This window comes from Oncorhynchus gorbuscha, linkage group LG05 (assembly GCF_021184085.1).
Source record: "Oncorhynchus gorbuscha isolate QuinsamMale2020 ecotype Even-year linkage group LG05, OgorEven_v1.0, whole genome shotgun sequence".
NCBI classification, from domain to species: Eukaryota; Metazoa; Chordata; class Actinopteri; order Salmoniformes; family Salmonidae; genus Oncorhynchus; species Oncorhynchus gorbuscha.
In genome coordinates, this window is record NC_060177.1 from 76,711,988 (window position 1) to 76,739,600 (window position 27,613).

Consider the following 27,613-nt stretch of genomic DNA (forward strand, 5'->3'; position numbering starts at 1 on the left):
CCAGAACCCTATGGGTCTATGGTTTCTGGTCAAAAGTAGTGCACTGTATAGGGAATAGGGTGTAGGGTGCCATTTGGGACAAATACTATGTGAACCTGAGTATCCTGTGGAAATCATGTAGCAGAGCCCGTATTCAAGTCTCTAAGTCAGCAGTTAAATGTGACTAAATGTTCTGCGAGGCTTCTGTCGACAGCTCTAATGGCCATGTACTGCAGCAATGAGGCACAGAACCATTATTGTTTCTGAATGCTTTGTTTTTTCTTTTCCAAAGCCTATGAGAAGTAGCCCAAGGACATGAAAGCCACAGTTCATTACATTCAGCCCCCCCCCCCCCCCACATCCTTACAGTAGTTTAACCATCACAGACAGAATCCTCTGAGTACGATGTGGCTGCCCTATTCCCACACCAAGACTATAGCACCCCATCTACTATAAAGTGTGCTACTTTTGACCAGATGGGCCCTGGGAAAGTAGTGATTAGGGTGCCATTTGGGAATCAGCCCAAGGCTATAACCTTGACTTTGAGGTGGGTAACGGTAGATATACTATGTGTCATAAAACATGCCCTCCCATTTTAATGACTGGTGTCGCTTGGTGTTGTCAGAAAGAGGAGAACGGAGAGATTCTGAACTCCCTGGGCAGCCCTGACACCATGTTCGAGCAGTCTGGGCTGGGACCTGGTCAGGAGTACGAGGTCAAACTGGAGGTGGTGAAGAACAACACCAGCGGACCTGCAGCACGCAAAAGCCTTTTCACAAGTGAGTCCATACATACAGCACTTATAGAGTTCTATTCACGTGTTTTTTAGGACAAGAATTTGCTCCTCCAGGCCAATATCTTTCAGTTAGAAAATTAACCTGAATGTTGAATCTGTGTAGATGGTAGCTTGTCGCGCAATAAAACAAGTAAATTAAATAACTATTTCAAAATATGATGAACTATTTCTTGCCAACCTCAAATGTTCTGTATTCCTTGTATTCATGACATATTTGCATTGGCTATAATCCATCAACCCCTTCTACGCCATTCTGACCACCTGCTGGAGATTTAAAAGACATGATTCCCAGCAATACACACAGACTCAGAAGCAGCTTACAGCTGTCATAGTTACACACAGAAACACATTGTCACCTTGATTCACTAGGTTTCTCTATTGAATATCCGCACTGCTGCAGCTCTGTGAGTGTGTTCCAAATGGCACCCTATTTCCTTTAGGGTGCATCCATTTGGGATGCAGCCGGACAGTCTATCCAAGGCATCCTGAAGTGCCAATATTGAGTGATTAGCTTGTCACTTTTCATGGCAATGTCTTGATTTACCAGAGGTAGTAAAAAGCCATTCCTACCCCCTCGGCTGGTTAACATTTATGTGGAAATCATATTTCCATAATGCTGCTATAAGGGCTAATGGCTTTTATGGGATCAATATAACAATAGGTTTCATGTTGAAACTATACATCTCGTACCCTCTCACTAGCCAAGCTATTTTTAGGTGGCTCGAGGGGAGGTTAAAATATACTGCACTACCAACACATTAGGGAAAAAAAGCTTTCTGGAACATTCCAGCCCTAAACTATCAAAATAAAGAAAGTCACACACTCCATGTATAAACTACCAGCAATTTAATGGGTATTTACCAACGTTTCTGCATCACTGTGCCTTCCTCTGGGTAATGTCATGAATACTTGAACCAGGTTATGTAGACAAAAAGTGCAATGAGTGTAATCAATGACAGTAGTTAGGGGTGTGTCATAATGATTAAGTTAATTAAAATTAATTTGTGAAACTGTTTAAAAATAATATATGGCATATTAAATATGTTACACTATTGTTATCATATAGAAACATAATGGAATATTGTACATCATATTAGCATCAACATATGTTTTTTTCATTCAATTTCACATAATACTTTTCTATTTCATTTCATATTTGTTAAATGTGATATTTTGGTTCAACCTTAATGTATATTAGGCATCATCAAACAGGGGGAACATATTAGGTGTACGCTAATAAGCTGTAGAAAAATATATACATTTATAAGACTTGTTCATAAAGGAAACATTTTGTTCATAAGAAGGGCCTGAGATCAAAGTCAACATTCAGAAAACTGTTTTTAGATAGGATATCCAATAAGCCTCCCTTTGTAGTAGTAGGATCTCCATGTTACCTCCTCTCCTTGGTAGAGCAACATGCTCAATGCCTGTTTATTTGAGGGAGGAGATGGGATGGTTAGATTCAACACAGTGAGCTGCTACTGGATAGTCAATGTTCTTACACCTGATTGAGCTGTGGTGTTCAGCTATGTGTTGTTTTTACTGTCTTTTTGTTTGTCCTACATATGCTTTTCCACATGAACTAGTGATGAGGTAGATTACTCCCTTGGTCTCCCTTGAGATGATACTCCTAACAGGGATCTTTGGACCTGTATGTGGGTGTCTGAAGAAATATGTTTTTATAGTGCTATTACACTGTGTGCATGAGACACATTTGTAGTTCCCATTTGGGATAGGTGTCAAGAGAGTCTGAGTGGGCTCAGGGGGCATGTCAGATCTCACCAAACTATCTCCAAGAGTGTCTGAGTGGGCTCAGGGGGCATGTCAGATCTCACCAAACTATCTCCAAGAGAGTCTGAGTGGGCTCAGGGGGCAGGTCAGATCTCACCAAGGTATCTCCAAGAGTGTCTGAGTAGTCTCAGGGGGCAGGTCAGATCTCACCAAACTATCTCCAAGAGAGTCTGAGTGGGCTCAGGGGGCAGGTCAGATCTCACCAAACTATCTCCAAGAGTGTCTGAGTGGGCTCAGGGGGCATGTCAGATCTCACCAAACTATCTCCAAGAGTGTCTGAGTGGGCTCAGGGGGCATGTCAGATCTCACCAAACTATCTCCAAGAGTGTCTGAGTGGGCTCAGGGGGCATGTCAGATCTCACCAAACTATCTCCAAGAGTGTCTGAGTAGTCTCAGCGGGCATGTCAGATCTCACCAAACTATCTCCAAGAGTGTCTGAGTAGTCTCAGGGGGCATGTCAGATCTCACCAAACTATCTCCAAGAGAGTCTGAGTAGTCTCAGCGGGCATGTCAGATCTCACCAAACTATCTCCAAGAGTGTCTGAGTAGTCTCAGGGGGCATGTCAGATCTCACCAAACTATCTCCAAGAGAGTCTGAGTAGTCTCAGCGGGCATGTCAGATCTCACCAAACTATCTCCAAGAGAGTCTGAGTAGTCTCAGCGGGCATGTCAGATCTCACCAAACTATCTCCAAGAGTGTCTGAGTAGTCTCAGGGGGCATGTCAGATCTCACCAAACTATCTCCAAGAGTGTCTGAGTAGTCTCAGGGGGCATGTCAGATCTCACCAAACTATCTCCAAGAGAGTCTGAGTAGTCTCAGCGGGCATGTCAGATCTCACCAAACTATCTCCAAGAGTGTCTGAGTAGTCTCAGGGGGCATGTCAGATCTCACCAAACTATCTCCAAGAGTGTCTGAGTAGTCTCAGCGGGCATGTCAGATCTCACCAAACTATCTCCAAGAGTGTCTGAGTAGTCTCAGGGGGCATGTCAGATCTCACCAAACTATCTCCAAGAGTGTCTGAGTGGGCTCAGGGGGCATGTCAGATCTCACCAAACTATCTCCAATATTGTGACCATGCTTATAGACAACCAGTCGGGGTGCCAGTGATTTATCAGGTGTCTCTGTTTTATAAAGGAGTGCTTCTTCAAATTGTCCCACATACAGGTTTGCATAGTTGGGGGAAAAAAAGGGGAGCCCACGGCTACACCCCGACTTTGAAGGAAAAAGTCTGACTCAAAGACAAAGTAGTTATGGGATAATACCAGTTCAGTAAGTTGTAAGATGCAATCATTGGATGGAGCAAAGGTAGAGTCTCTCTGCTGAAGGAAGTGTTGCAGCGTCTGCAAGCCTCCAGTGTGAGGGATGTTAGTGTACAAGCTCTCCACATCAAAAATAGCCAGCAGGGTGCCCTCTGGTAACCTTCCCCATGCCCTCTATCAATGAGATCATGTGACTCGTGTCTTTAACCTAAGATGGGAGATTCTCAACCATCAGTTTAATGTGGTAATCCACAAATGTGGAAATGTTTGATGTTACAGAGTCAATTGCTGCTACAATGGGTCTGTCTACCTGGTGGAGGAGACAATGGGTCTGTCTACCTGGTGGAGGAGACAATGGGTCTGTCTACCTGGTGGAGGAGACAATGGGTCTGTCTACCTGGTGGAGGAGACAATGGGTCTGTCTACCTGGTGAAGGAGACAATGGGTCTGTCTACCTGGTGGAGGAGACAATGGGTCTACCTGGTGGAGGAGACAATGGGTCTGTCTACCTGGTGGAGGAGACAATGGGTCTGTCTACCTGGAGGAGGAGACAATGGGTCTGTCTACCTGGTGGAGGAGACAATGGGTCTGTCTACCTGGTGGAGGAGACAATGGGTCTGTCTACCTGGTGGAGGAGACAATGGGTCTGTCTACCTGGTGGAGGAGACAATGGGTCTGTCTACCTGGTGGAGGAGACAATGGGTCTGTCTACCTGGTGGAGGAGACAATGGGTCTGTCTACCTGGTGGAGGAGACAATGGGTCTGTCTACCTGGTGAGACAATGGGAGACAATGGGTCTGTCTACCTGGTGGAGGAGACAATGGGTCTGTGGAGGAGACAATGGGTCTGTCTACCTGGTGGAGGAGACAATGGGTCTGTCTACCTGGTGGAGGAGACAATGGGTCTGTCTACCTGGTGGAGGAGACAATGGGTCTGTCTACCTGGTGGAGGAGACAATGGGTCTGTCTACCTGGTGGAGGAGACAATGGGTCTGTCTACCTGGTGGAGGAGACAATGGGTCTGTCTACCTGGTGGAGGAGACAATGGGTCTGTCTACCTGGTGGAGGAGACAATGGGTCTGTCTACCTGGTGGAGGAGACAATGGGTCTGTCTACCTGGTGGAGGAGACAATGGGTCTGTCTACCTGGTGGAGGAGACAATGGGTCTGTCTACCTGGTGGAGGAGACAATGGGTCTGTCTACCTGGTGGAGGAGACAATGGGTCTGTCTACCTGGTGGAGGAGACAATGGGTCTGTCTACCTGGTGGAGGAGACAATGGGTCTGTCTACCTGGTGGAGGAGACAATGGGTCTGTCTACCTGGTGGAGGAGACAATGGGTCTGTCTAACTGGTGGAGGAGACAATGGGTCTGTCTACCTGGTGGAGGAGACAATGGGTCTGTCTACCTGGGGGAGGAGACAATGGGTCTGTCTACCTGGTGGAGGAGACAATGGGTCTGTCTACCTGGGGGAGGAGACAATGGGTCTGTCTACCTGGGGGAGGAGACAATGGGTCTGTCTACCTGGTGGAGGAGACAATGGGTCTACCTGGTGGAGGAGACAATGGGTCTGTCTACCTGGTGGAGGAGACAATGGGTCTGTCTACTTGGGGGAGGAGACAATGGGTCTGTCTACCTGGGGGAGGAGACAATGGGTCTGTCTACCTGGTGGAGGAGACAATGGGTCTGTCTACCTGGTGGAGGAGACAATGGGTACCTGGAGGAGACAATGGGTCTGTCTACCTGGTGGAGGAGACAATGGGTCTGTCTACCTGGTGGAGGAGACAATGGGTCTGTCTACCTGGGGGAGGAGACAATGGGTCTGTCTACCTGGGGGAGGAGACAATGGGTCTGTCTACCTGGTGGAGGAGACAATGGGTCTGTCTACCTGGTGGAGGAGACAATGGGTCTGTCTACCTGGTGGAGGAGACAATGGGTCTGTCTACCTGGTGGAGGAGACAATGGGTCTGTCTACCTGGAGGAGGAGACAATGGGTCTGTCTATCTGGTGGAGGAGACAATGGGTCTGTCTACCTGGTGGAGGAGACAATGGGTCTACCTGGTGGAGGAGACAATGGGTCTGTCTGGAGGAGACAACCTGGTGGAGGAGACAATGGGTCTGTCTGGAGGAGACAATGGGTCTGTCTACCTGGGGAGGAGACAATGGGTCTGTCTACCTGGGGGAGGAGACAATGGGTCTGTCTACCTGGTCTACCTGGTGGAGGAGACAATGGGTCTGTCTACCTGGAGGAGACAATGGGTCTGTCTACCTGGTGGAGGAGACAATGGGTCTGTCTACCTGGTGGAGGAGACAATGGGTCTGTCTACCTGGTGGAGGAGACAATGGGTCTGTCTACCTGGTGGAGGAGACAATGGGCCTGTCTACCTGGGGGGAGGAGACAATGGGTCTGTCTACCTGTCTACCTGGGGAGGAGACAATGGGTCTGTCTACCTGGTGGAGGAGACAATGGGTCTGTCTACCTGGTGGAGGAGACAATGGGTCTGTCTACCTGGTGGAGGAGACAATGGGTCTGTCTACCTGGAGGAGGAGACAATGGGTCTGTCTACCTGGTGGAGGAGACAATGGGTCTGTCTACCTGGTGGAGGAGACAATGGGTCTGTCTACCTGGTGGAGGAGACAATGGGTCTGTCTACCTGGGGGAGGAGACAATGGGTCTGTCTACCTGGTGGAGGAGACAATGGGTCGGTCTACCTGGTGGAGGAGACAATGGGTCTGTCTACCTGGAGGAGGAGACACTTGTTTGTGTAATATCGCGACTGTATAGAAAGTTGGCATCTTGGGAAATTTCACACATAGAAATTCAACTGATTTTTTTGTGATTTAGAGTACGTATGTCCCCTCTGTTTGATGGTGCTCATTATACATTCAGGTTGAACCAAAAGATTACATGTAACAAATATGAAATTAAGTATGAAATGATTATGTGAAATTGAATGAAACAACCAACGTATGTTGATGCTAATATGATACAATATTCCATTATGTTTCTATATGATAACAATAGCGTAACATATTTAATATGCCATATACTCTTTTTTTAACAATTTGAAAAATTAATTTGAATTAACTTAATCATTAAGACACACCCCTCACTACTGTCATTGATTACACTAATTGCACTGTTTTGTCTACATAACCTGGTTCAAGTAATCATGACATTACCCAGAGGAAGGCACAGTGATGCAGAAACGTTGGTAAATACCCATTAAATTGCTGGGAGTTTATACATGGAGTGTGCGACTTTCTTTCTTTTGATAGTTTATAGTTCATTCGCCGTTAGTCAGCACCTCCACACAAACTATTTCTCCTGGGTGTGCACCAGCTCATGGTTTTTAATCGAACATGCCAGCGCTGACGTGGGAGCTGAACAGACTGGGAGCTTTCACCCCTGCCCTTGCAAGAGTTCTCTTTCAACAAATCAGAGTAAAGACATTTCAATATCCTGAAGCAAATGTTCTTCCCAGGTTTCTGTACTAACCTTTATTGGCTCACCTCCATACCAATTCAATGTCAGGCTCTCTCTGCTTATTTATGGTTTGAAAAATGCATTCGCTTTGCCAGAGTAAACAGAACTAAGCCACTAGCTACCTGACATTCTCCTCTTATATGCCCCCCTTCCTCTTTATCGGAGGGTAGTTTGTACATTATAGCGTTGACTGACACTATAGGACTAGCATGTCCGTGTCTAAAGTTTATGGAGCTGATGAGCTGTTGAACATTGGAACCTGAGACACGCATACACACACCGCACACACACGTGTGCTTGCACACATGCACGGACACGCACGTACACATACACACACACACATACACATATACACACACAAACATACTTTTACACAACAGCACTGGGATTATGTTACCTAGATCTCCATGTAGCTCAAGGCCTCTCTATGTCTGCCATTAAAACAAACCCACATCAAATCAAATCAAATCCAATTTTATTGGTCACATACACATGGTTAGCAGATGCTAATGCGAGTGTAGCGAAGTGCTTGTGCTTCTAGTTAAGACAGTGTAGCAATATCTAACAAGTAATCTAACAATTTCACAATGACCTAATACACAAATGTAAAGGGATGGAATAGGAATATGTACATATAAATATAATGGATGAGCGATGGCCAAACGGCATTGGCAAGATGCAGTAGATGGTATAAAAAACAGTATAAACATATGAGATGAGTAATGTAAGACATGTAAACATTATTAAAGTGTCATTTTTTTAGGTGACTAGTGATGCATTTATTAAAGTGGCTAATGATTTGAGTCTGTATGTAGGTAGCAGCCTCTGTGTTCGTGATGGCTGTTTAACAGTCTGATGGCCTTGAGATAGAAGCTGTTTTTCAGTCTGTCGGTCTGTGCTTTGATGCACCTGTACTGATGCTGTACGGATGATAGCGGGGTGAACAGTGGGATGGGTGGTGCTTGTCCTTGATGATCTTTTTTGCCTTCCTTGTGACATCGAGTGCTGTAGGTGTCCTGGAGGGAGGTAGTTTGCTCCTGGTGATGCGTTGTGCTGACCGCACCACCCTCTGGAGAGTCTTGCGGTTGAGGGCGGCGCAGTTGCCATACCAGGCGGTGATACAGCCCAACAGGGTGCTCTGAATTGTGCATCTGTAAACGTTTTTAGGTTTTAGGTGACAAGCCAAAATTCCTCAGCCTCCTGTTGATCCTTCTTCACCACACTGTCTGTGTGGGTGGACCATTTCAGTTTGTCCGTGATGTGTATGCCGAGGAACGTAAAACTTTCCACCTTCGCCACTATTGTCCTGTCGATGTGGATAGAGGAGTGTTCTCTCTGCTGTTTCCTGAAGTCCACGATCATCTCCTTTGTTTTGTTGATGTTGAGTGAGAGGTTGTTTTCCTGACACCACACTCCGAGTGCCCTCACCTCCTCCCTGTAGGCTGGGGTGCTACCTCTGCTGTTTCCTGAAGTCCACGATCATATCCCTTGTTTTGTTGACGTCAAGTTAGAAGTTGTTTCTTGACACCACACTCCATGTGCACTCACCTCCTCCCTGTAGGCTGTCTCGTCGTTGTTGGTAATCAAGCCCGCTACTGTTGTGTCATCTGCAATCTTGATGATTGAGCTGGAGGCGTGCATGGCCACGTAGTTATGGGTGAAAAGGGAGTACAGGAGTGGGCTAAGCACGTACCCTTGTGGGGCCCCAGTGTTGAGGATTAGTGAAGTGGAGATGTTGATTCCTACCTTCACCACCTGGAGACAGCCCGTCAGATAGTCCAGGACGCAATTGCAAAGGGCGGGGTTGAGAATCAGGGCCTTAAGCTTAATGATGAGCTTGGAGGGTACTATGGTGTTAATTGCTGAGCTGTAGTCAATGAACAACATGCTTCCATAGGTATTCCTCTTGTCCAGATGGGATAGGGCAGTGTGCGGTGTGATGGTGATTGCATCGTCTGTGGACCTGTTGGGGCGGTTTGCAAACTGAAGTGGGCCTAGGGTGGCAAGTAAGGTGGAGGTGAGATGATCCTTGACTAGTCTCTCAAAGCACTCCAGGATGACAGAGGTGAGTGCTACGACGCGATAGCCATTTAGTTCAGTTATCTTTGCCTTCTTGGGTATAGGAACAATGGTAGCCATCTTGAAGCATGTGGGTGCAGCAGACTGGGATAGGGAGCAATTGAATATGTCCGTAAACACACCAGCCAGCTGGTCTGTGCATGCTCTGAGGACGTGGCTAAGGACGCCGTCTGGGCCAGCAGCCTTGCGAGGGTTAACACGTTTAAATGTCTTACTCACGTCGGCCACGGAGAAGGAGAGGGGGGCCCGTAGTCCCTAGTAGCGGGCCGCGTCGGTAGCACTGTATTATCCTCAATGCGGGCAATGGTGTTTAGTTTTTCTGGAAGCAAGACATCGGTGCCCGTGACTTGGCTGGGTTTCTTTTTGTAGTCCATAACTGCCTGTAGACCCTGCCACATACGTCTCGTGTCTGAGCCGTTGAATTGCAACTCTACTTTATCCCTATACCAACATTCCACTTGCTTGATTGCCTTGCAGAGGGAATAACTACACTGTTTATATTCGGCTATATTCCTAGTCATCTTTCCATCATTGAATGTGATGGCTCGCACATTTAGCTTTGTGTGAATTCCGCCATCTATACATGGTTTCTGATTAGGGTAGGTTTTAATAGTCACATAGACATAGTGTAGTGGGATTAGCATTCTGTGGGTCTAATTGCATGGAGAGATCCCCTCCCCCATGCCCTCCCACATCCCCTCCCCCATGGTGTGTGTTTGTGTGGGAGGGAGGGACCACTCCGGCTCATGGGAAGCCATCATCCTCCCAGGAAACACTCACAACCCTTGAACGACAGACACACACACACACAAACACACACACACACACACACACACACACACACACACACACACACACACACACACACACACACACACACACACACACACACACACACACACACACACACACACACACACACACACACACACACACACACACACACACACACACACACACACACACACACACACACACACACACACACACACAATCTCATTGGCGGTTAAATCTATGTTAAGCTCCAGTGCAGATTCCCTGTTTTATCTTTCTTCTGCAGAAGGTTGACTTTCCTGAAGTTGCTAATTGTGACAAATCAATTCCATCATAATCTAGGGAAAGTGCCTTTCATGCTCTGGGTTTTGATCTGTACTTAAATGAATAACGTCATGCATGGATGCCTAAAAGAAAACATAGTTAATTTTCAAATGATTATTGGTAGTAAATCCTGTCACTATTCATATTCAACCCTGTAACAAAGGCTCTGATGAGAGCTCAAACTCTTTAAATCATATTCCAAGTCTCTCTGCCCTATCCATGGCCTTTTACCAGGACACCTGCACCCAGTATCACCCTATTAAAAATAGCCAACCTGCCTTAATAAACTCCGTTCTCTGACCAAACTCGGTTCTCGGGACCCCAAGGGGTGCACGTTTTGTTTTTTGCTCTGGCACTACACAGCTGATTCAAATAATAAACTCATCATCAAGCTTTGATCATTTGAATCAGCTGTGTAGTGTTATAGCAAAAACCAAAATGCGTACCCCCTGGGGACTCGAGGACTTAGTTTGGGAAATGCTGCTCTACATGAAAAACATCATGAATGCTAACTAAATGTCCTTAGTCCTGGGATGCGACCCAAACTGCACCCTATTCACTATATAGTGCAATACATTTGACCAGGTACCATAGAGCTGTATTCATATCGCACCCTGTATTCACCCCCCCCCCCCACACACCTCCTCTCTCCCCAGAGATCGATTCTCCAAGAGAGGTGAATTTGCGTGATGTAACGGACACCACAGCGCTGGTGACCTGGTTCCTGCCTGTGGCCATGGTGGATGGGGTGAGAGTGTCCTATGGGCCCAGCGACAAACCCTCAGACAGGAACACAGTAGAGCTGTCCTCCAGCGACACACAGCACCACCTGGGCAGCCTGAACCCTGACACTGAGTATGAGGTGTCGCTCATGGCCAAGAGGGGAGAGATGACCAGCGTGCCTGTATCTGAGACCTTCCTAACAGGTGAGACAAGAGTTTTATTCCATTTGGCACCTTATTCCATTTATAGTGCACCAGGGCCCATTAGGGACAAGCAAACTGTACAACACTGGGGTTGCAAAAGCTTTCCAGAAATCTTTCAATCAGGAGGGAATAAACAGGATATCCATGAATGCTCCAACTGGGATTTCTGGAAAAACCTGGAAACGGGAGGGAATAAGCAGGAAATCTGGAAATCGTTCAACTGCGATTTCTGGAAAACATGGGAATTTGGGGAAAGTGGCTGGAAGTGTGGATCTCTTTAAACAGCACAATATCAAAATGATGGATGTGTAATAATTTGTTTGCTGGGTCTTTGATTAGAATAAAGTAATGCTGATTATTGAACTGTTTATATGTTCATGTCTTACCCTTTAGCTGTTATACATTTAGATTAAATTAAAATAAACATCATAAGCTTAAAAAGCTTAAAAATAAGCTTAAAAAATAGAATAAAAACTGTCCAGTATCTTTAATCAACTAGGCCAGGGGTGTCAAAGTCATTTTGCCCAGGGGGCCACATCCTAGGCAAACATACTAACCGGCGATAAAAAAGTGTTGGTCTGTTCTCAACTGGGGTCTGGACCACACATCGTATTGTATTTGCGAGGGGATCATGACATTCCCCACTGCCTGATCTATGACTGGATGTGTTCCAGACCTGGATGCCCCGCGGGACCTGCAGACGGTAGAGCTGACTGACGAGAGCATTACTCTGGAGTGGAAGAACAGCCAGGCTCAAGTAGACAACTACCGCATCAAATATGGCCCCCTCTCTGGAGGAGACCATGGAGAGCTGTTGTTCCCTACCGGACCCCTGGACACCACCCAGGCCAAGATCACTGGTAAGTGATCTCATTTTACTACATATCTGTAAAACCGTGATGAACTGTAAGGGCCGAAACGTGTTAGTTATATCAATAACTATGTGTTTTTATCAACTCCAACTGCCCTCCAAGAATTCCTCTTCTCTTCCGTTTACTCCTCAGTTCATGCACCTTGGTTGTAGAGCAAGGTAGTGGCAACTGCTCCTTTTACTTTGTTCAAGATCACTGGTAAGACAGAGCCCCTCCACTAGTCTAGTTATAACAGGATGCTTTTGGTGGTGGTGTTGTGTAATATCTGTGAATTTTCAGTTTTTAGATATTTTTGAGGTTACCTCTTAAAAAAAACTATCAATGTGAGAACAGCTATAAAACAACCGTCCTGTCTTTGTGTAAATTAATATAAACTACATGACCAAAAGTATGTGGACACCTGCTCATCGAACATCTCATTCCAAAAATCATTGGCATTAATATGGAGTTGGTCCCCCTTTGCTGTTATAACAGCCTCCACTCTTCTGGGAAGGCTTTCCACTAGATGTTGGAACATTGTTGCGGGTACTTGCACCCATTCAGCCACAAGAACATTAGTGAGGTCGGGCACTGATGTTGGGCAATTAGGCATGGCTCGCAGTCAGCGTTCCAATTCATCCCAAAGGTGTTCGATGGGATTGAGGTCAGGGCTCTGTGCAGGCCAGTCAAGTTCTTCCATACCGATCTTGACAAAACATTTCTGTATGCACCTCGCTTTGTGCACGGGGCCATTGACATGCTGAAACAGGAAAGGGCCTTCCCAAATATGTTTCCACAATGTTGGAAGCACAGACTCGTCGTGGTATGCTGTAGCCTTAAGATTTCCCTTCACTGGTTCTAAGGGGCCTAGCCCGAACCATGAAAAAGCCCTAGACCATTATTTCTCCTCCACCAAACTTTACAGTTGGCACTATGCATTGGGGCAGGTAGCATTCTCCTGGCATCTGCCAAACCCAGATCCGTCCATCGGACTGCCAGATGGTGAAGAGTGATTCATTACTCCAGAGAACACGTTTCCACTTCTCCAGAGTCCAATGGCAGCAGATGTTACACCACTCCAGCCAAAGCCTGGCATTGAGCATGGTCATCTGAGGCTTGTGTGCGGCTGCTCGGCCATGGAAACCCATTTCATCAAGCTTCCGACGAACAGTTCTTGTGCTGACATTGCTTCCACAGGCAGTTTTTATCACACTACGCACTTCAGCACTCAGCAGTCACATTCTGTGAGCTTGTGTGTCCTCCCACTTTGCGGCTTAGCCATTGTTGCTTCTTTACGTTTCCATTTCACAATAACAGCACATATGTTGACCGGGGCAGCTCTAGCAGGGCAGAAATTTGACGAACTGACTTGTTGGAAAGGTGGCATCCTATGACGGTGCCACCTTGAAAGTCACTGAGCTCTTCAGTAAGGCCATTCTACTGCCAATATTTGTCTATGGAGATTGCATTGCTGTGTGCTGGATGTTATACACCTGTCAGCAATGGGTGAGCCTGAAATAGCTGAATCTACTAATTTGAAGGGGTGTCCACATATTGCTGTATATATAGTGAATATTGTTTTTCAATGTAAACGTCAGCCTCGCTCTGCCAACTGTTCTGCTGCCAAGAGTTTGCGGCCCTCCTTCTAAATTGTCATTATTAAATTCAATACACTTATTTACAGATGGGCTACTTTGTTTTTCTGTCATCAAACGTTTGTCCGACCACAAAAGACCCCCACTTTATTAGAAAACAGCTCAAGGGAGATTGCATTCAGGCCTTAAATGGAATAACACTACTACTTCAATGTGAGATTCATCCTGGTTTAACAAGAAATGCAGGGAAGGCCTATTTTTATCCTCCTGCACCAGTTCCCATTATACTCCATGTTTTGAGTCCGGCGGGCAGACAGACTCTTTTTGTATACCATGTGCCACTGCATCAACGGATTAAGCTCCCTGGCTGAGAAAAAAAAGTTCCAAACGGGTAATGGTGTCTTTGTCTGGGGCCCGTTCTTTGTTCTTGGGAGACCCATCCCCTGTAAATAAGGCATTTTCCCAAAATGCCATCCTATTCCCTATATAGTGCACTACTTTTGATCAGGGACCATCTGGCTATAGGCTCTGGTCAGAAGTAGTGCACTATATATGGAATAAAGTGCCATTTGGGATGCATCCAGTGCTTCTATTCAGTTGACTAGCCTCCCCGGTCCCCCTCCGCTCCTCACAAACCTCAGCACTTTTTTCACACAGTTATTATCTGTAATTGCCTTCACGCTTGTGATTTTATTGATAATGAGTTTCCTCTGCGTTAGGTGTAATTTCATGCTTCTTGTGCCTGGTTGCCTAGTGACCTCTGTGGGAGTTAATAAAGGAAATGAAGGCCGTTGGACTGAGGGCTCTTAATTGCACCGCACAGCGCGGCCACATAGCCGGACTAAAAGGATCTCAAAGCCTCTTATATCATAGCAAATGTTGTTTCTGCCCCATATAGCGCCTCTTCTAGATCAACCAGAGCAGAAAGAGGTTCCAAAAGGAAGAGGCTGAAATAAACCGAATTATGCTTCAATCTATTGGCAATGCAATTAAATGAAATCAAATCAAATTTATTTATATAGCCCTTCTTCCATCAGCTGATATCTCAAAGTGCTGTACCGAAACCCAGCCTAAAACCACAAACAGCAAGCAATGCAGGTGTAGAAGCACAGTGGCTAGGAAAAACACCCTAGAAAGGCCTAAACCTAGGAAGATACCTAGAGAGGAACCAGGCTATGAGGGGTGGCCTTCTGGCTGTGCCGGCTGGAGATTATAACAGAACATGGCCAAGATGTTAAAATGTTCATAAATGACCAGCATGGTCAAATAATAATAATCACAGTAGTTGTTGAAGGTGCAACAAGTCAGCACCTCAGAGTAAATGTCAGTTGGATTTTCATAGCCAATCATTAAGAGTATCTCTTCTGCTCCTGCTGTCTCAAGAGAGTTGAAAACAGCAGGTCTGGGACAGGTAGCATGTCTGGCGAACAGGTCAGGGTTCCATAGCCGCAGGCAGAACAGTTGAAACTGGAGCAGCAAAACGGCCAGGTGGACTGGGGACAGCAAGGAGTCATCATGCCAGGTAGTCCTGAGGCATGGTCCTAGGGCTCAGGTCCTCCAAGAGATAGAAAGAAAGAAAGAAAGAAAGAAAGAAAGAAAGAAAGAAAGAAAGAGAGAGAGAAAGAGAGAATTAGAGAGAGCATACTTCAATTCACACAGGACACCGGAAAAGGCAGGAGAAGTACTCCAGATATAGCAGACTGACCCTAGCCCCCCGACACATAAACTACTGCAGCATAAATACTGGAGGCTGACACAGGAGGGGTCAGGAGACACTGTGGCCCCATCCGATGATACCCGACACAGGAGGGGTCAGGAGACACTGTGGCCCCATCCGATGATACCCCCGGACAGGGCCAAACAGGCAGGATATAACCCCACCCACTTTGCCAAAGCACAGCCCCCACACCACTAGAGGGATATCTTCAACCACCAACTTACCATCCTGAGACAAGGCCGAGTATAGCCCACAAAGATCTCCGCCACGGCACAACCCAAGGGGGGGCACCAACCCGGAAAGGACGATCACGTCAGTGACTCAACCCACTCAAGTGACATACCCCTCCTAGGGACGGCATGGAAGAGCACCAGTAAGAGAGGCAGAAAATCCCAGTGGAGAGAGGGGAACCAGCCATGCAGAGACAGCAAGGACTTTTCGTTGCTCCAGAGCCTTTCTGTTTACCTTCACACTCCTGGGCCAGACTACACTCAATCATATGATGTACTGAAGAGATGAGTCTTCAGTAAAGACTTAAAGGTTGAGACTGAATCTGTGTCTCTCACATGGGTAGGCAGACCATTCCATAAAAATGGAGCTCTATAGGAGAAAGTCCTGCCTCCAGCTTAGAAATTCTAGGGATAATTAGGAGGCCTGCGTCTTGTGACCATTGCGTACGTGTAGGTATGTACGGCATGACCAAATCAGAGAGATAGGTAGGAGCAAGCCCATGTAATGCTTTGTAAGTTAGCAGTAAAACCTTGAAATCAAACCTTGCCTTAACAGGAAGCCAGTGTAGGGAGACTAGCACTGGAGTAATATGATCCAATATTTTGGTTCTAGTCAGGATTCTAGCAGCCGACAAACCATTCACAGAGACAAACTGATATCTTTCCGACAGATAAGATCTAAACCAGGACAGAACTTGTCCATGTTGACCAATTTGGGTTTCCAATCTCTCCAAAAGAATGTGGTGATCGATGGTATCAAAAGCAGCACTAAGGTCTAGGAGCACGAGGACAGATGCAGAGCCTCGGTCTGACGCCATTACAAGGTCATTTACCACCTTCACACGTGCAGTCTCAGTGCTTTGATGGGGTCTTAAACCAGACTGAAGTATTTCATATACGTTGTTTGTCTTCGGGAAGGCAGTGAGTTGCGGGGCAACAGCTTTTTCTAACATTTTTGAGAGGAATGGAAGATTCGATATAGGCTGATTAGTTTTTTATATTTTCTGGGTCAAGGTTTGGTTTTTTCAAGCTAGGCTTTGTTACTGCCACTTTTAGTGAGTTTGGTACACATCCAGTCGATAGAGAGCCGTTTATTATGTTCAACATAGGAGGGCCAAGCACAGGAAGCAGCTCTTTCAGTGGTTTAGTTGGAATAGGTTCCAGTATGCAGCTTGAAGGCTCTTCGATACTGCAATGTACTGTCTTTCCAAGCTAGTCGGAAGACTTCCAGTTTTGTGAAGCAGCAGTGAGGGCTCTTCGATACTGCACTGTACTGTCCTTCCAAGCTAGTCGGAAGACTTCCAGTTTGGTGGAGCAGCAATAAGGGATTTTCGATACTGCACTGTACTGTCCTTCCAAGCTAGTCGGAAGACTTACAGTTTGGTGTGGCGCCATTTCTGTTCCAATTTTCTGGAAGCTTACTTCAGAGCTCGGGTATTTTCTGTATACCAGGGAGCTAGTTTCTTATGACAAATGTTTTTAGTTTTTAGGGGTGCAACTGCATCTTGGGTATTGGTTAAATTTAGTTCCTCAATTAGGTGGTTATCTTATTTTTGTCCTCTGACGTCCTTGGGTAGGCAGAGGGAGTCTGGAACGGCATCAAGGAATCTTTGGGTTGTCTGATCATTTATAGCACAACTTTTGATGCTCCTTGGTTAAGCCATGTTTCAGTCAAGCCAATCACATCAAGATTATGATCAGTGATTAGTTCATTGACTATAACTGCCTTTGAAGTGAGGGATCTAACATTAACTTCTTGACGCTACCCATCCCGTTAGCGGGATCATTTTCATCAGCAACCGCTGAATAGCATAGCACCACAGTGAAATAATATTACTAAAAAATATTAATATTCATGAAATCACAAGTGCAATATTGCAAAACACAGTTTAGCCTTTTGTTAATCCTGTCGTCTCAGATTTTGAAATTATGCTTTACAGCGAAAGCAATCCAAGCGTTTGTGTACGTTTATCGATAGCACAACAAAACATTATGTACACATTAAGTAGCTTGGTCAGGAAAATCAGAAAAACAATCAAATTAATAATTTACCTTTGATGATCTTCGGATGTTTTCACTCACGAGACTCCCAGTTACACAACAAATGTTCCTTTTGTTCCAAAAAGATTATTTTTATACCCAAAATACCTCTGTTTGTTTGTCACGTTATGTTCAGAAATCCACAGGAAAGAGCGGTCACCATAAATTCCAAATTATATCCATAATGTCCACAGAAGCATGTCAAACATTTTTTATAATCAATCCTCAGGTTATATTTTTTTTTTACTCTTAGCTCAAAACTCACTCCGAGAGCCCCCACCTATCCACTTACGCAATGTGATCTTTCACGCTAATTTCTCAAAATAAAAGCCTGAAACTATGTCTAAAGACTGTTGACACCTTAGGGAAGCCATAGAAAAAGGAATCTGGTTGATATCCCTTTAAATGGAGGAAAGGAATGCATAGGAACAGAGTGTTTTCTAAATAAGAGGCACTTCCTGATTGGATTTTCCTCAGGTTTTTGCCTGCAATGTCAGTTCTGCTGTACTCACAGACAATATTTTTACAGTTTTGGAAACTTTAGAGTGTTTTCTAGCCTAATCTGACAATTATATGCATATTCCAGTTTCTGGGGCTGAGAAATAGGCTGTTTCAAATGGGTACGTTTTTTAGCCAAAAACAAAAATACTGCCCCCTACACGCAAAAGGTTAACATCGGTAGCCCTGCCCTCTGGTAAACAGTGTATGATCGCTGGATGATTAGCTTTAAGTCTAGTACTAGGGTGTTCAATTTGTCAGAGCGGGAAACTTCGGCGTCCCAGACCCCGTAATGGGAGGAGTAGAGACCAGAGAAGTCTGGTAATAAAATCTATTGTCCAGATGTAGCAGCTACAATCACAACAAACTTCAAATGTCCGACAGACCCATGTTTATTATGTGGAGTCTGCTAGAAGATAATTATCCATTTTCCTGCTTGAACAACTTTTACAGTCCCTTGCGAAAGTATTCGGCCCCCTTGGACTTTGCGACCTTTTGCCACATTTCAGGCTTCAAACATAAAGATATAAAACTGTATTTTTTGTGAAGAATGAACAACAAGTGGGACACAATGATGAAGTGGAACAACATTTATTGGATATTTCAAACTTTTTTAACAAATCAAAAACTGAAAAATTGGGCGTGCAAAATTATTCAGCCCCTTTACTTTCAGTGCAGCAAACTCTCTCCAGAAGTTCAGTGAGGATCTCTGAATGATCCAATGTTGACCTAAATGACTAATGAAGATAAATACAATCCATCTGTGTGTAATCAAGTCTCCGTATAAATGCACCTGCACTGTGATAGTCTCAGAGGTCCGTTAAAAGCACAGAGAGCATCATGAAGAACAAGGAACCCACCAGGCAGGTCTGAGATACTGTTGTGAAGAAGTTTAAAGCTGGATTTGGATACAAAAAGATTTCCCAAGCTTTAAACATCCCAAGGAGCACTGTGCAAGTGATTATATTGAAATGGAAGGAGTATCAGACCACTGCAAATCTACCAAGACCTGGCCGTCCCTCTAAACTTTCAGCTCATACATGGAGAAGACTGATCAGAGATGCAGCCAAGAGGCCCATGATCACTCTGGATGAACTGCAGAGATCTACAGCTGAGGTGGGAGACTCTGTCCATAGGACAACAATCAGTCGTATATTGCACAAATCTGACCTTTATGGAAGAGTGGCAAGAAGAAAGCCATTTCTTAAAGATATCCATAAAAAGTGTTGTTTAAAGTTTGCCAAAAGCCACCTGGGAGACACACCAAACATGTGGAAGAAGATGCTCTGGTCAGATGAAACCAAAATTGAACTTTTTGGCAACAATGCAAAACGTTATGTTTGGCGTAAAAGCAACACCCTGAACACACAATCCCCACTGTCAAACATGGTGGTGGCAGCATCATGGTTTGGGCCTGCTTTTCTTCAGCAGGGACAGGGAAGATGGTTAAAATTGATGGGAAGATGGATGGAGCCAAATACAGGACCATTCTGGAAGAAAACCTGATGGAGTCTGCAAAAGACCTGAGACTGGGACGGAGATTTGTCTTCCAACAAGACAATGATCCAAAACATAAAGCAAAATCTACAATGGAATGGTTCAAAAATAAACATATCCAGGTGTTAGAATGGCCAAGTCAAAGTCCAGACCTGAATCCAATCGAGAATCTGTGGAAAGAACCGAAAACTGCTGTTCACAAATGCTCTCCATCCAACCTCACTGAGCTCGAGCTGTTTTGCAAGGAGGAATGGGAAAAAATTTGTCTCTCGATGTGCAAAACTGATAGAGACATACCCCAAGCGACTTACAGCTGTAATCGCAGCAAAAGGTGGCGCTACAAAGTATTAACTTAAGGGGGCTGAATAATTTTGCACGCCCAATTTTTCAGTTTTTGATTTGTTAAAAAAGTTTGAAATATCCAATAAATGTCGTTCCACTTAATGATTGAGTCCCACTTGTTGTTGATTCTTCACAAAAAAATACAGTTTTATATCTTTATGTTTGAAGCCTGAAATGTGGCAAAAGTTCGCAAAGTTCAAGGGGGCGAATACTTTCGCAAGACACTGTAACTGTGACTAGCTTTTGAAGGCACAACTTCAACAATACAGTGGGGAGAACAAGTATTTGATACCCTGCCAATTTTGCAAGTTTTCCTACTTACAAAGCATGTAGAGGTCTGAATTTTTAAAATCATAGGTACACTTCAAATGTGAGGGATAGAATCTAAAACAAAAATCCAGAAAATCACATTGTATGATTTTTAAGTAATCAACTTGCATTTTATTGCATGACATAAGTATTTGATACATCAGAAAAGCAGAACATAATATTTGGTACAGAATCCTTTGTTTGCAATTACAGAGATCATACGTTTCCTGTAGTTCTTGACCAGGTTTGCACACTGCAGCAGGGAATTTGGCCCACTCCTCCATACAGACCTTCTCCAGATCTATCAGGTTTCGGGGCTGTTGCTGGACAATACGGACTTTCAGCTCCCTCCAAAGATTTTCTATTGGGTTCAGGTCTGGAGACTGGCTAGGCCACTCCAGGACCTTGAGATGCTTGTTATGGAGCCACTCCTTAGTTGCCCTGGCTGTGTGTTTCGGGTCGTTGTCATGCTGGAAAACCCAGCCACGACCCATCTTCAATGCTCTTACTGAGGGAAGGTGGTTGTTGGCCAAGATCTCGCGGTACATGGCCCCATCCATCCTCCCCTCAATACAGTGCAGTCTTTCTCTCCCCTTTGCAGAAAAGCATCCCCAAAGAATGATGTTTCCACCTCCATGCTTCACGGTTGGGATGGTGTTCTTGGGGTTGTACTCCTTCTTCCTCCAAACACGGCGAGTGAAGTTTAGACCAACAAGCTCTATTTTTGTCTCATCAGACCACACAACCTTCTCCCATTCCTCTTCTGGATCATCCAGATGGTCATTGGCAAACTTCAGACGGGCCTGGACATGCGCTGGCTTGAGCAGGGGGACCTTGCGTGCGCTGCAGGATTTTAATCCATGACGGCGTAGTATGTTACTAATGGTTTTCTTTGAGATTGTGGTCCCAGGTCTCTTCAGGTCATTGACCAGGTCCTGTCTTGTAGTTCTGGGCTGATCCCTCACCTTCCTCATAATCATTGATGCCCCACGAGGTGAGATCTTGCATGGAGCTCCAGATTGAGGGTGATTGACCGTCATCTTGAACTTCTTCCATTTTCTAATAATTGCGCCAACAGCTGTTCCCTTCTCACCAAGCTGCTTGCCTATTGTCCTGTAGCCCATCCCAGCCTTGTGCAGGTCTACAATTTTATCCCTGATGTCTGTTTGATTGAGTCTGTTTGATTGACATCACAATTGGTCCTTTTGTTCGATTAATTCCGTCCATATATATGCAAAATGTCCATCTATTTGGCGGGTTTGATCCAGAAAAAAACAGCTTCCAAATCGCGCAACGTCACTACAAAATATTTCAAAAGTTTCCTGTAAACTTTGCCAAACATTTCAAACTACTTTTGTTATGCAACTTTAGGTATTTTTAAACGTTAATAATCGATCAAATTAAAGACGGGTCTATCTGTATTCAATTCAGGAAGACAACAAACCAAGCTACTTTTCAAGTCCTGCGCAACTCTCAACAGTGTTACGCAGTTCCTAGATGGCCGTACTTCTTCATTGCACAAAATAATAACCTCAATCAAATCAAAGACTGAAGTGGAAGGTAGGAAGGAACTGAAAACAAGTTCCTAAGAAATATCGTTTCCCAATGAGAACTCACTGAACAGACAGAGTCCTAAAAAAGAAAACTTCTGAACGGTTAGTCCTCGGGGTTTTGCCTGCTACATAAGTTATGTTATACCCACAGACATGATTCAAACAGTTTTAGAAACTCCAGAGTGTTTTCTATTTAAATCTAATAATACTATGCATATCTTATATTATTGGCATGAGTAGCAGGAAGTTGAAATTGGGCACGCTATTTATCCAAAAGTGAAAATGCTGCCCCCTATACCTTAAGAAGTTAATACAGGTAATAATTGGAGAACAGGAGGGATTCTTAAAGAAAAACTAACAGGTCTGTGAGAGCCGGAATTCTTACTGGTTGGTAGGTGATCAAATACTTATGTCATGCAATAAAATGCAAATTAATTACTTAAAAATCATACAATGTGATTTTCTGGATTTTTGTTTTAGATTCAGTCTCTCACAGTTGAAGTGTACCTATGATAGAAATTACAGACCTCTACATGCTTTGTAAGTAGGAAAACCTGCAAAATCGGCATTGTATCAAATACTTGTTCTCCCCACTGTAGCTTTAAAAGCCTTGAAGAGCTTTGGCCTTTTTCACCTGCAAACAGCTGGGTGTTTTAATATAAAACTTTAAACATATTGTTTTCATTGATAAATATTTGATATTAAAAATACAATAACATGTTTTTGTTCTCATGTTCTGTTTGCATACATCCGGTAAGATAAGTGTTCTTCCACTGTGTGTTGTGTAGGCCTGAGAGCTGGGACAGAGTATGGGATGGGAGTGACAGCTGTGAAGAGTGAGCGTGAGAGCCTTCCTACCACCACCAATGCTGTTACAGGTGAGAGCTATGACCTTTTTCTGTATTGTAAAGAAATACATTGTTTTTGTTTACGATCATGGATTGTAGTAATAATGTACTAAAAATACCCCCCATTCGACTATTTGCCTCCTACAATTCACAAATGTTTATTTGCACTTGTCTTGCAGTATTTGAAATATACTCTCCTTCTATATTCTATACTCCCCTTCTATATTGTCCTTTTATATTCTATATTGTCCTTGTATATTCTATATTTTCCTTGTATATTCTATATTCTCCTTCTATATTCTATAGTCTCCTTAAATATTCTATATTTTCCTTATATATTCTCCTTCTATATTCTATATTCTATATTCTCCTTCTATATTCTGTATTTCCTTCTATATTCTCCTTCTTTATTCTATGTTCTTCTTCTATATTCTATACTCTCCTTCTGTGTTCTATATTCTCCTTCTATATTCTATATTTTCCTTCTATATTCTATATTCTCCTTCTATATTCTACTTCTATATTATATATTCTCCTTCTATGTTCTTCTCTTCAGCGTTGGATGCTCCTAAGAACCTGGAGGTTGAGTCTTCCTCTGAGACTGAGATGGTACTGGTGTGGCAGAAGCCGGTGGCTAAGATTGACAAGTACAAGCTGGAGTACGTGTCAGCCGATGGGAGAAGGGCTGAGGTGACACCCGTCTCTATAGACGTCAAGTACACCATGAGGAACTTGATGCCCGGCATGTTGTACACCATCACCCTGACTGCTGAGAGGGGACGCAGGCAGAGCGGCCCCACCACCATCTCTGCAACAACAGGTCGGTGTGGACAGGTCACCGCTATCTCCTCTTAGCCAATTCATAGAATTAGAATAAATAGAGCAGGCATCCCCATTCAGGTCAGTAATGCTATAATGGGAGGACATTCGGACATATTGAGTGTCCCCTCAATCTATTTATATGATCCCATGCTGCAGTAGCCACATGTCAGTGTCGACAGTAACCCTCTACCTTTCCAACCTGGTCCCTTACATAGAAAAACAATCTAGATTATATTTCCATGGTCCCTTATTACATGCTTTCTAGCCACAGGTCAGTGTGGACAGTACTCTAGCCTGGGTGCCAGTCTGTCTCTGTTCTCTTGCCAAATCCTTATGGAATTGTCACGTCTAAAATGTAATTTACAATAACTGTGTTGACAATGACTGTGTTGACAATGACTGTGTTGACAAAGAAATCCCCTCCAAAATATATGTATTATTATTTTAATTTTTTGATAAAAACTTTGGGGGGCCAAAAGAAATCACTCACGGGCCAGTTTTGGCTGCTGTATAGTAGGGGTCTGTAAGAAAGCTATTTTTGGGGTTTGGACTGTGTTTCGTGAAGTTTTCTACAGTAAAGTTTTGTTCAGCCTTCTCCTCATTAATCAACGATTCAATTTTGCTCTCCAGTCCTGCAGCCAAACCTGCAGTAGGGAATGAATTGAATTCATTGTTACTACTTTCTTTAAGTCTCTCTGTCTCTGTTTCATTTACTGCACGTGGGTTTACTTTTTTACTAAAACAAGGAAAGAAAAATAAGATGATTATAACACTTTTTAGCTCCTGAGGTCAGGATTCTTCCAAACCAAACATTTGAGAAGAAAGTCCTCCAGTTATGTAACGGGATACCCATTAATCTGGCTGGCTATGGGCAAAATTGAGATGGTGAGAGGGAAACGCTGGTATGGATAAGAATGACTGTCTTTTGTTTGGGTCTTTGTTACATGCTGCCAACTTTCAGAATGGTATGTGTGTGTGTGTGTGTGTGTGTGTGTGTGTGTGTGTGTGTGTGTGTGTGTGTGTGTGTGTGTGTGTGTGTGTGTGTGTGTGTGTGTGTGTGTGTGTGTGTGTGTGTGTGTGTGTGTGTGTGTGTGTTTGTTTGCGTGCGTGTGCGTGTGTGTGTGTGTGTGTGCTCCATACAAAGCTCATTCATGTGATAATTGGTGGAGTGAGCACACTCCTCTGTGTTTTTGTATGAATTTACCATGATGAATTGTGGGTCTGTCAGATAAAACGATACATACTCTGTTAAAACATTGGCTCCGAGATCACCACTCCTCTAATCAGCATGCAGCGGTCGTTCCTCCAACACTTTATCGTCTCCATTCCAGACAGAAAATGCAAACGCAGTGCACGCTGCACGTTAACAGGGATATAAAGGGATTGGGAGGGGGTGGGAGGGAGTGGGGGGACTGGGAGGGGGGGGGGGTCCCACCAGGTCCCACCCGGTCCCACCCTTTTACCCCCCAGGCCTGGACTTTACTTGTGTTTGACAGTCATCTGGCGTTGAAAGGATTACAAGAATTAGAGTTCAAGGGTTTGGAGTCCCACTGGAGTGAGCCAGTAACAACATTATACCTCTGCAGAACAAAAAAACTTCAAAATCTTAAGGCTATTTCAAATGCTGAGCAAGAAACCAAAATTGATTTGATATAATAAACCTCCCACATCCTTCCAGCAGTCAGACATGTATTGTTGATGTAGGAAGTTCAGGAGACAGTACAGCTGCAGTATTATAACTTAGGCTAATCGGCAAATTCAGAGACTGATGGAGCTGTGGGGAGCCTTTGTGTAAACGGAAGGCTCAGGCACAATGAGAGAGAACAGTTTGAATGATAATACCTTGAGCTATAGTCAAAGGAGTCATTAATCACATTTGAATAATAGATTAAACACACCAGATGATTTTGTCCGTGGCTTTAGTGTACTGCGCACACCACACAGAATATGAAGTATAACCCTAGAGTGTAAACAAAGCCTTTTGAAGATTCTGCTGTACAGAACAATATTCTTTAGCAGTTTGGTGACGGTTTTATACACCTACGTGAACTGAAACAAAAGTTCTCTATAAATAAGACTAGAAATAGAGTGCTTTTTTATGTGAAGTTTTCATGTTCAACAATATTTTGCACAAATGTTGCATGACCAATTGCTCCTCCAATTTGAGGAATGGAGCACAAAGTGCATGTCCTGCATGTCTTTGAGATGGTCTCATCTTGACGATAAGTCATTTCATTCAGCCCATCACGTCTCCATCTGCATGTTCTGAAGGCCAGACCTCAGACTCAGCCACAGTTGTTTCTGTCGCCTGACAAAAGGAGAAGAGACAATCCGTCCCATATGGCACCCTATTCCCTTCAGATGTAGGATCTTCATTTGAAGCAGTTTGCTACAGCAGGGAAATAATCCTGCAGCAACAGGAAATGTGAATTATTATGTGGATTATAATTAATTACATTTTGTAAGGGTTGATACATTTTTCGTAGGGGAAAATCAAGTCTGAAGCCCTTTTAAACCTCAAATACACTACAAGTTTTACAAGTTCTCCTGCAACATGGTGACCAAATATCTGTATATAGAGCACTATAAAGGGAACAGAGTGCCATTTGGAATGTTAGGTACTGATTGACATGACGTATCTTGATCGTTTAGTATGTGTCTGTAAAATGAACATTTATAGACTAGTATATAAAGAGAGAATGAACACTACAAGACCCTGATTCAATCCCCTCCCTCCTGATGGTCTCAATCTAACTACTCCAACATTATAAAATGTTCTGGTAATGCTGTTCAATCTCTTTTCCCATGTGAGCTTTCACAAGCAATTAATGGCCAGGCCGGTCTCGGCCTGCCTTCCATCAAATGTCATTCATTCCATTCTCATTGTCTTCCATTCCATTTAGTCTACATTTTTCTGCCCACTCCAACATAGGTGCTTTGAAAATAGGATAATGGTAGCCTTGATGTTTCCCTGCATCTCACTCTGCTGACACCTCCAGCTAACAATGGGCTAGGCAGTTCTCCTTTCTCTGCTGTACTGCTGCTACTGCTGCTACTGCATGGCTTCTCCATGTGTTTGAAGTGTACTGTGTACTTCTGCTCAAGCGGACTACAGTGGACTTTTAAAAATGAATGGCTTGTTCAGAGCCATTAATAGACAAGCGAGACAGGCCGTCTCAGGCAGAGAGCCTTGCTGGCGTCATGTGCATGCAGAACAGATTGTCTGCCTACATCATTGTGTGTGTGTGTGTGTGTCTGTCTGTCTGTCTGTCTGTCTGTCTGTCTGTCTGTCTGTCTGTCTGTCTGTCTGTCTGTCTGTCTGTCTGTCTGTCTGTCTGTCTGTCTGTCTGTCTGTCTGTCTGTCTGTCTGTCTGTCTGTCTGTCTGTCTGTCTGTCTGTCTGTCTGTCTGTCTGTCTGTCTGTCTGTCTGTCTGTCTGTCTGTCTGTCTGTCTGTCTGTCTGTCTGTCTGCGCGTCTGTCTGTCTGTCTCAACAATAAATTGAGTCTTCATATCCACGCTGCTAAAGAGTGTGTTTGTCACCAAGGTCTTTTGTAGTGGTAATGTTAGAATATTTCACTCCACGTTCATTTACACACACTAAAGGGACTTCTTTCAGAGTCTTAAAGATGTTGGAGCTTAATCATTTGATCATCCTGTTGTTGCAGGAAATTGTAGTATATTCAAGGTTTAAAAAGGCTTCTAAAGTTTTTAATTTCCAAATTAAAATGTCAGACTTGATTTGCCCGAGCTAAAAATATATGATCAAAAATGTCCATTAATTTAAATACACACATTACCTGTTGCTGCTCGATTACTTTTGTGCTGTGAGAAACTGGTCAAATTAAGATCCTAAATCTGTATGTGGAAATAAATGATTGAAACAGAAATGAGATTGGG

At 44.1% G+C, this 27,613-nt stretch overlaps 1 protein-coding gene across 2 annotated transcripts in view; it reads left to right on the top strand.

The window, feature by feature from the left end:
- Positions 1-27,613, top strand: part of LOC124036518 (tenascin-like) — a 93,743-nt gene that overhangs the window by 47,733 nt on the left and 18,397 nt on the right. For both annotated transcript variants that reach the window (XM_046351202.1, XM_046351203.1), the window contains exons 6-10: positions 605-758; positions 11,144-11,413; positions 12,088-12,273; positions 22,834-22,923; positions 23,450-23,713. In XM_046351202.1, the coding sequence (XP_046207158.1) occupies positions 605-758; positions 11,144-11,413; positions 12,088-12,273; positions 22,834-22,923; positions 23,450-23,713 (964 nt within the window). The remainder of the gene's footprint in view (positions 1-604; positions 759-11,143; positions 11,414-12,087; positions 12,274-22,833; positions 22,924-23,449; positions 23,714-27,613) is intronic.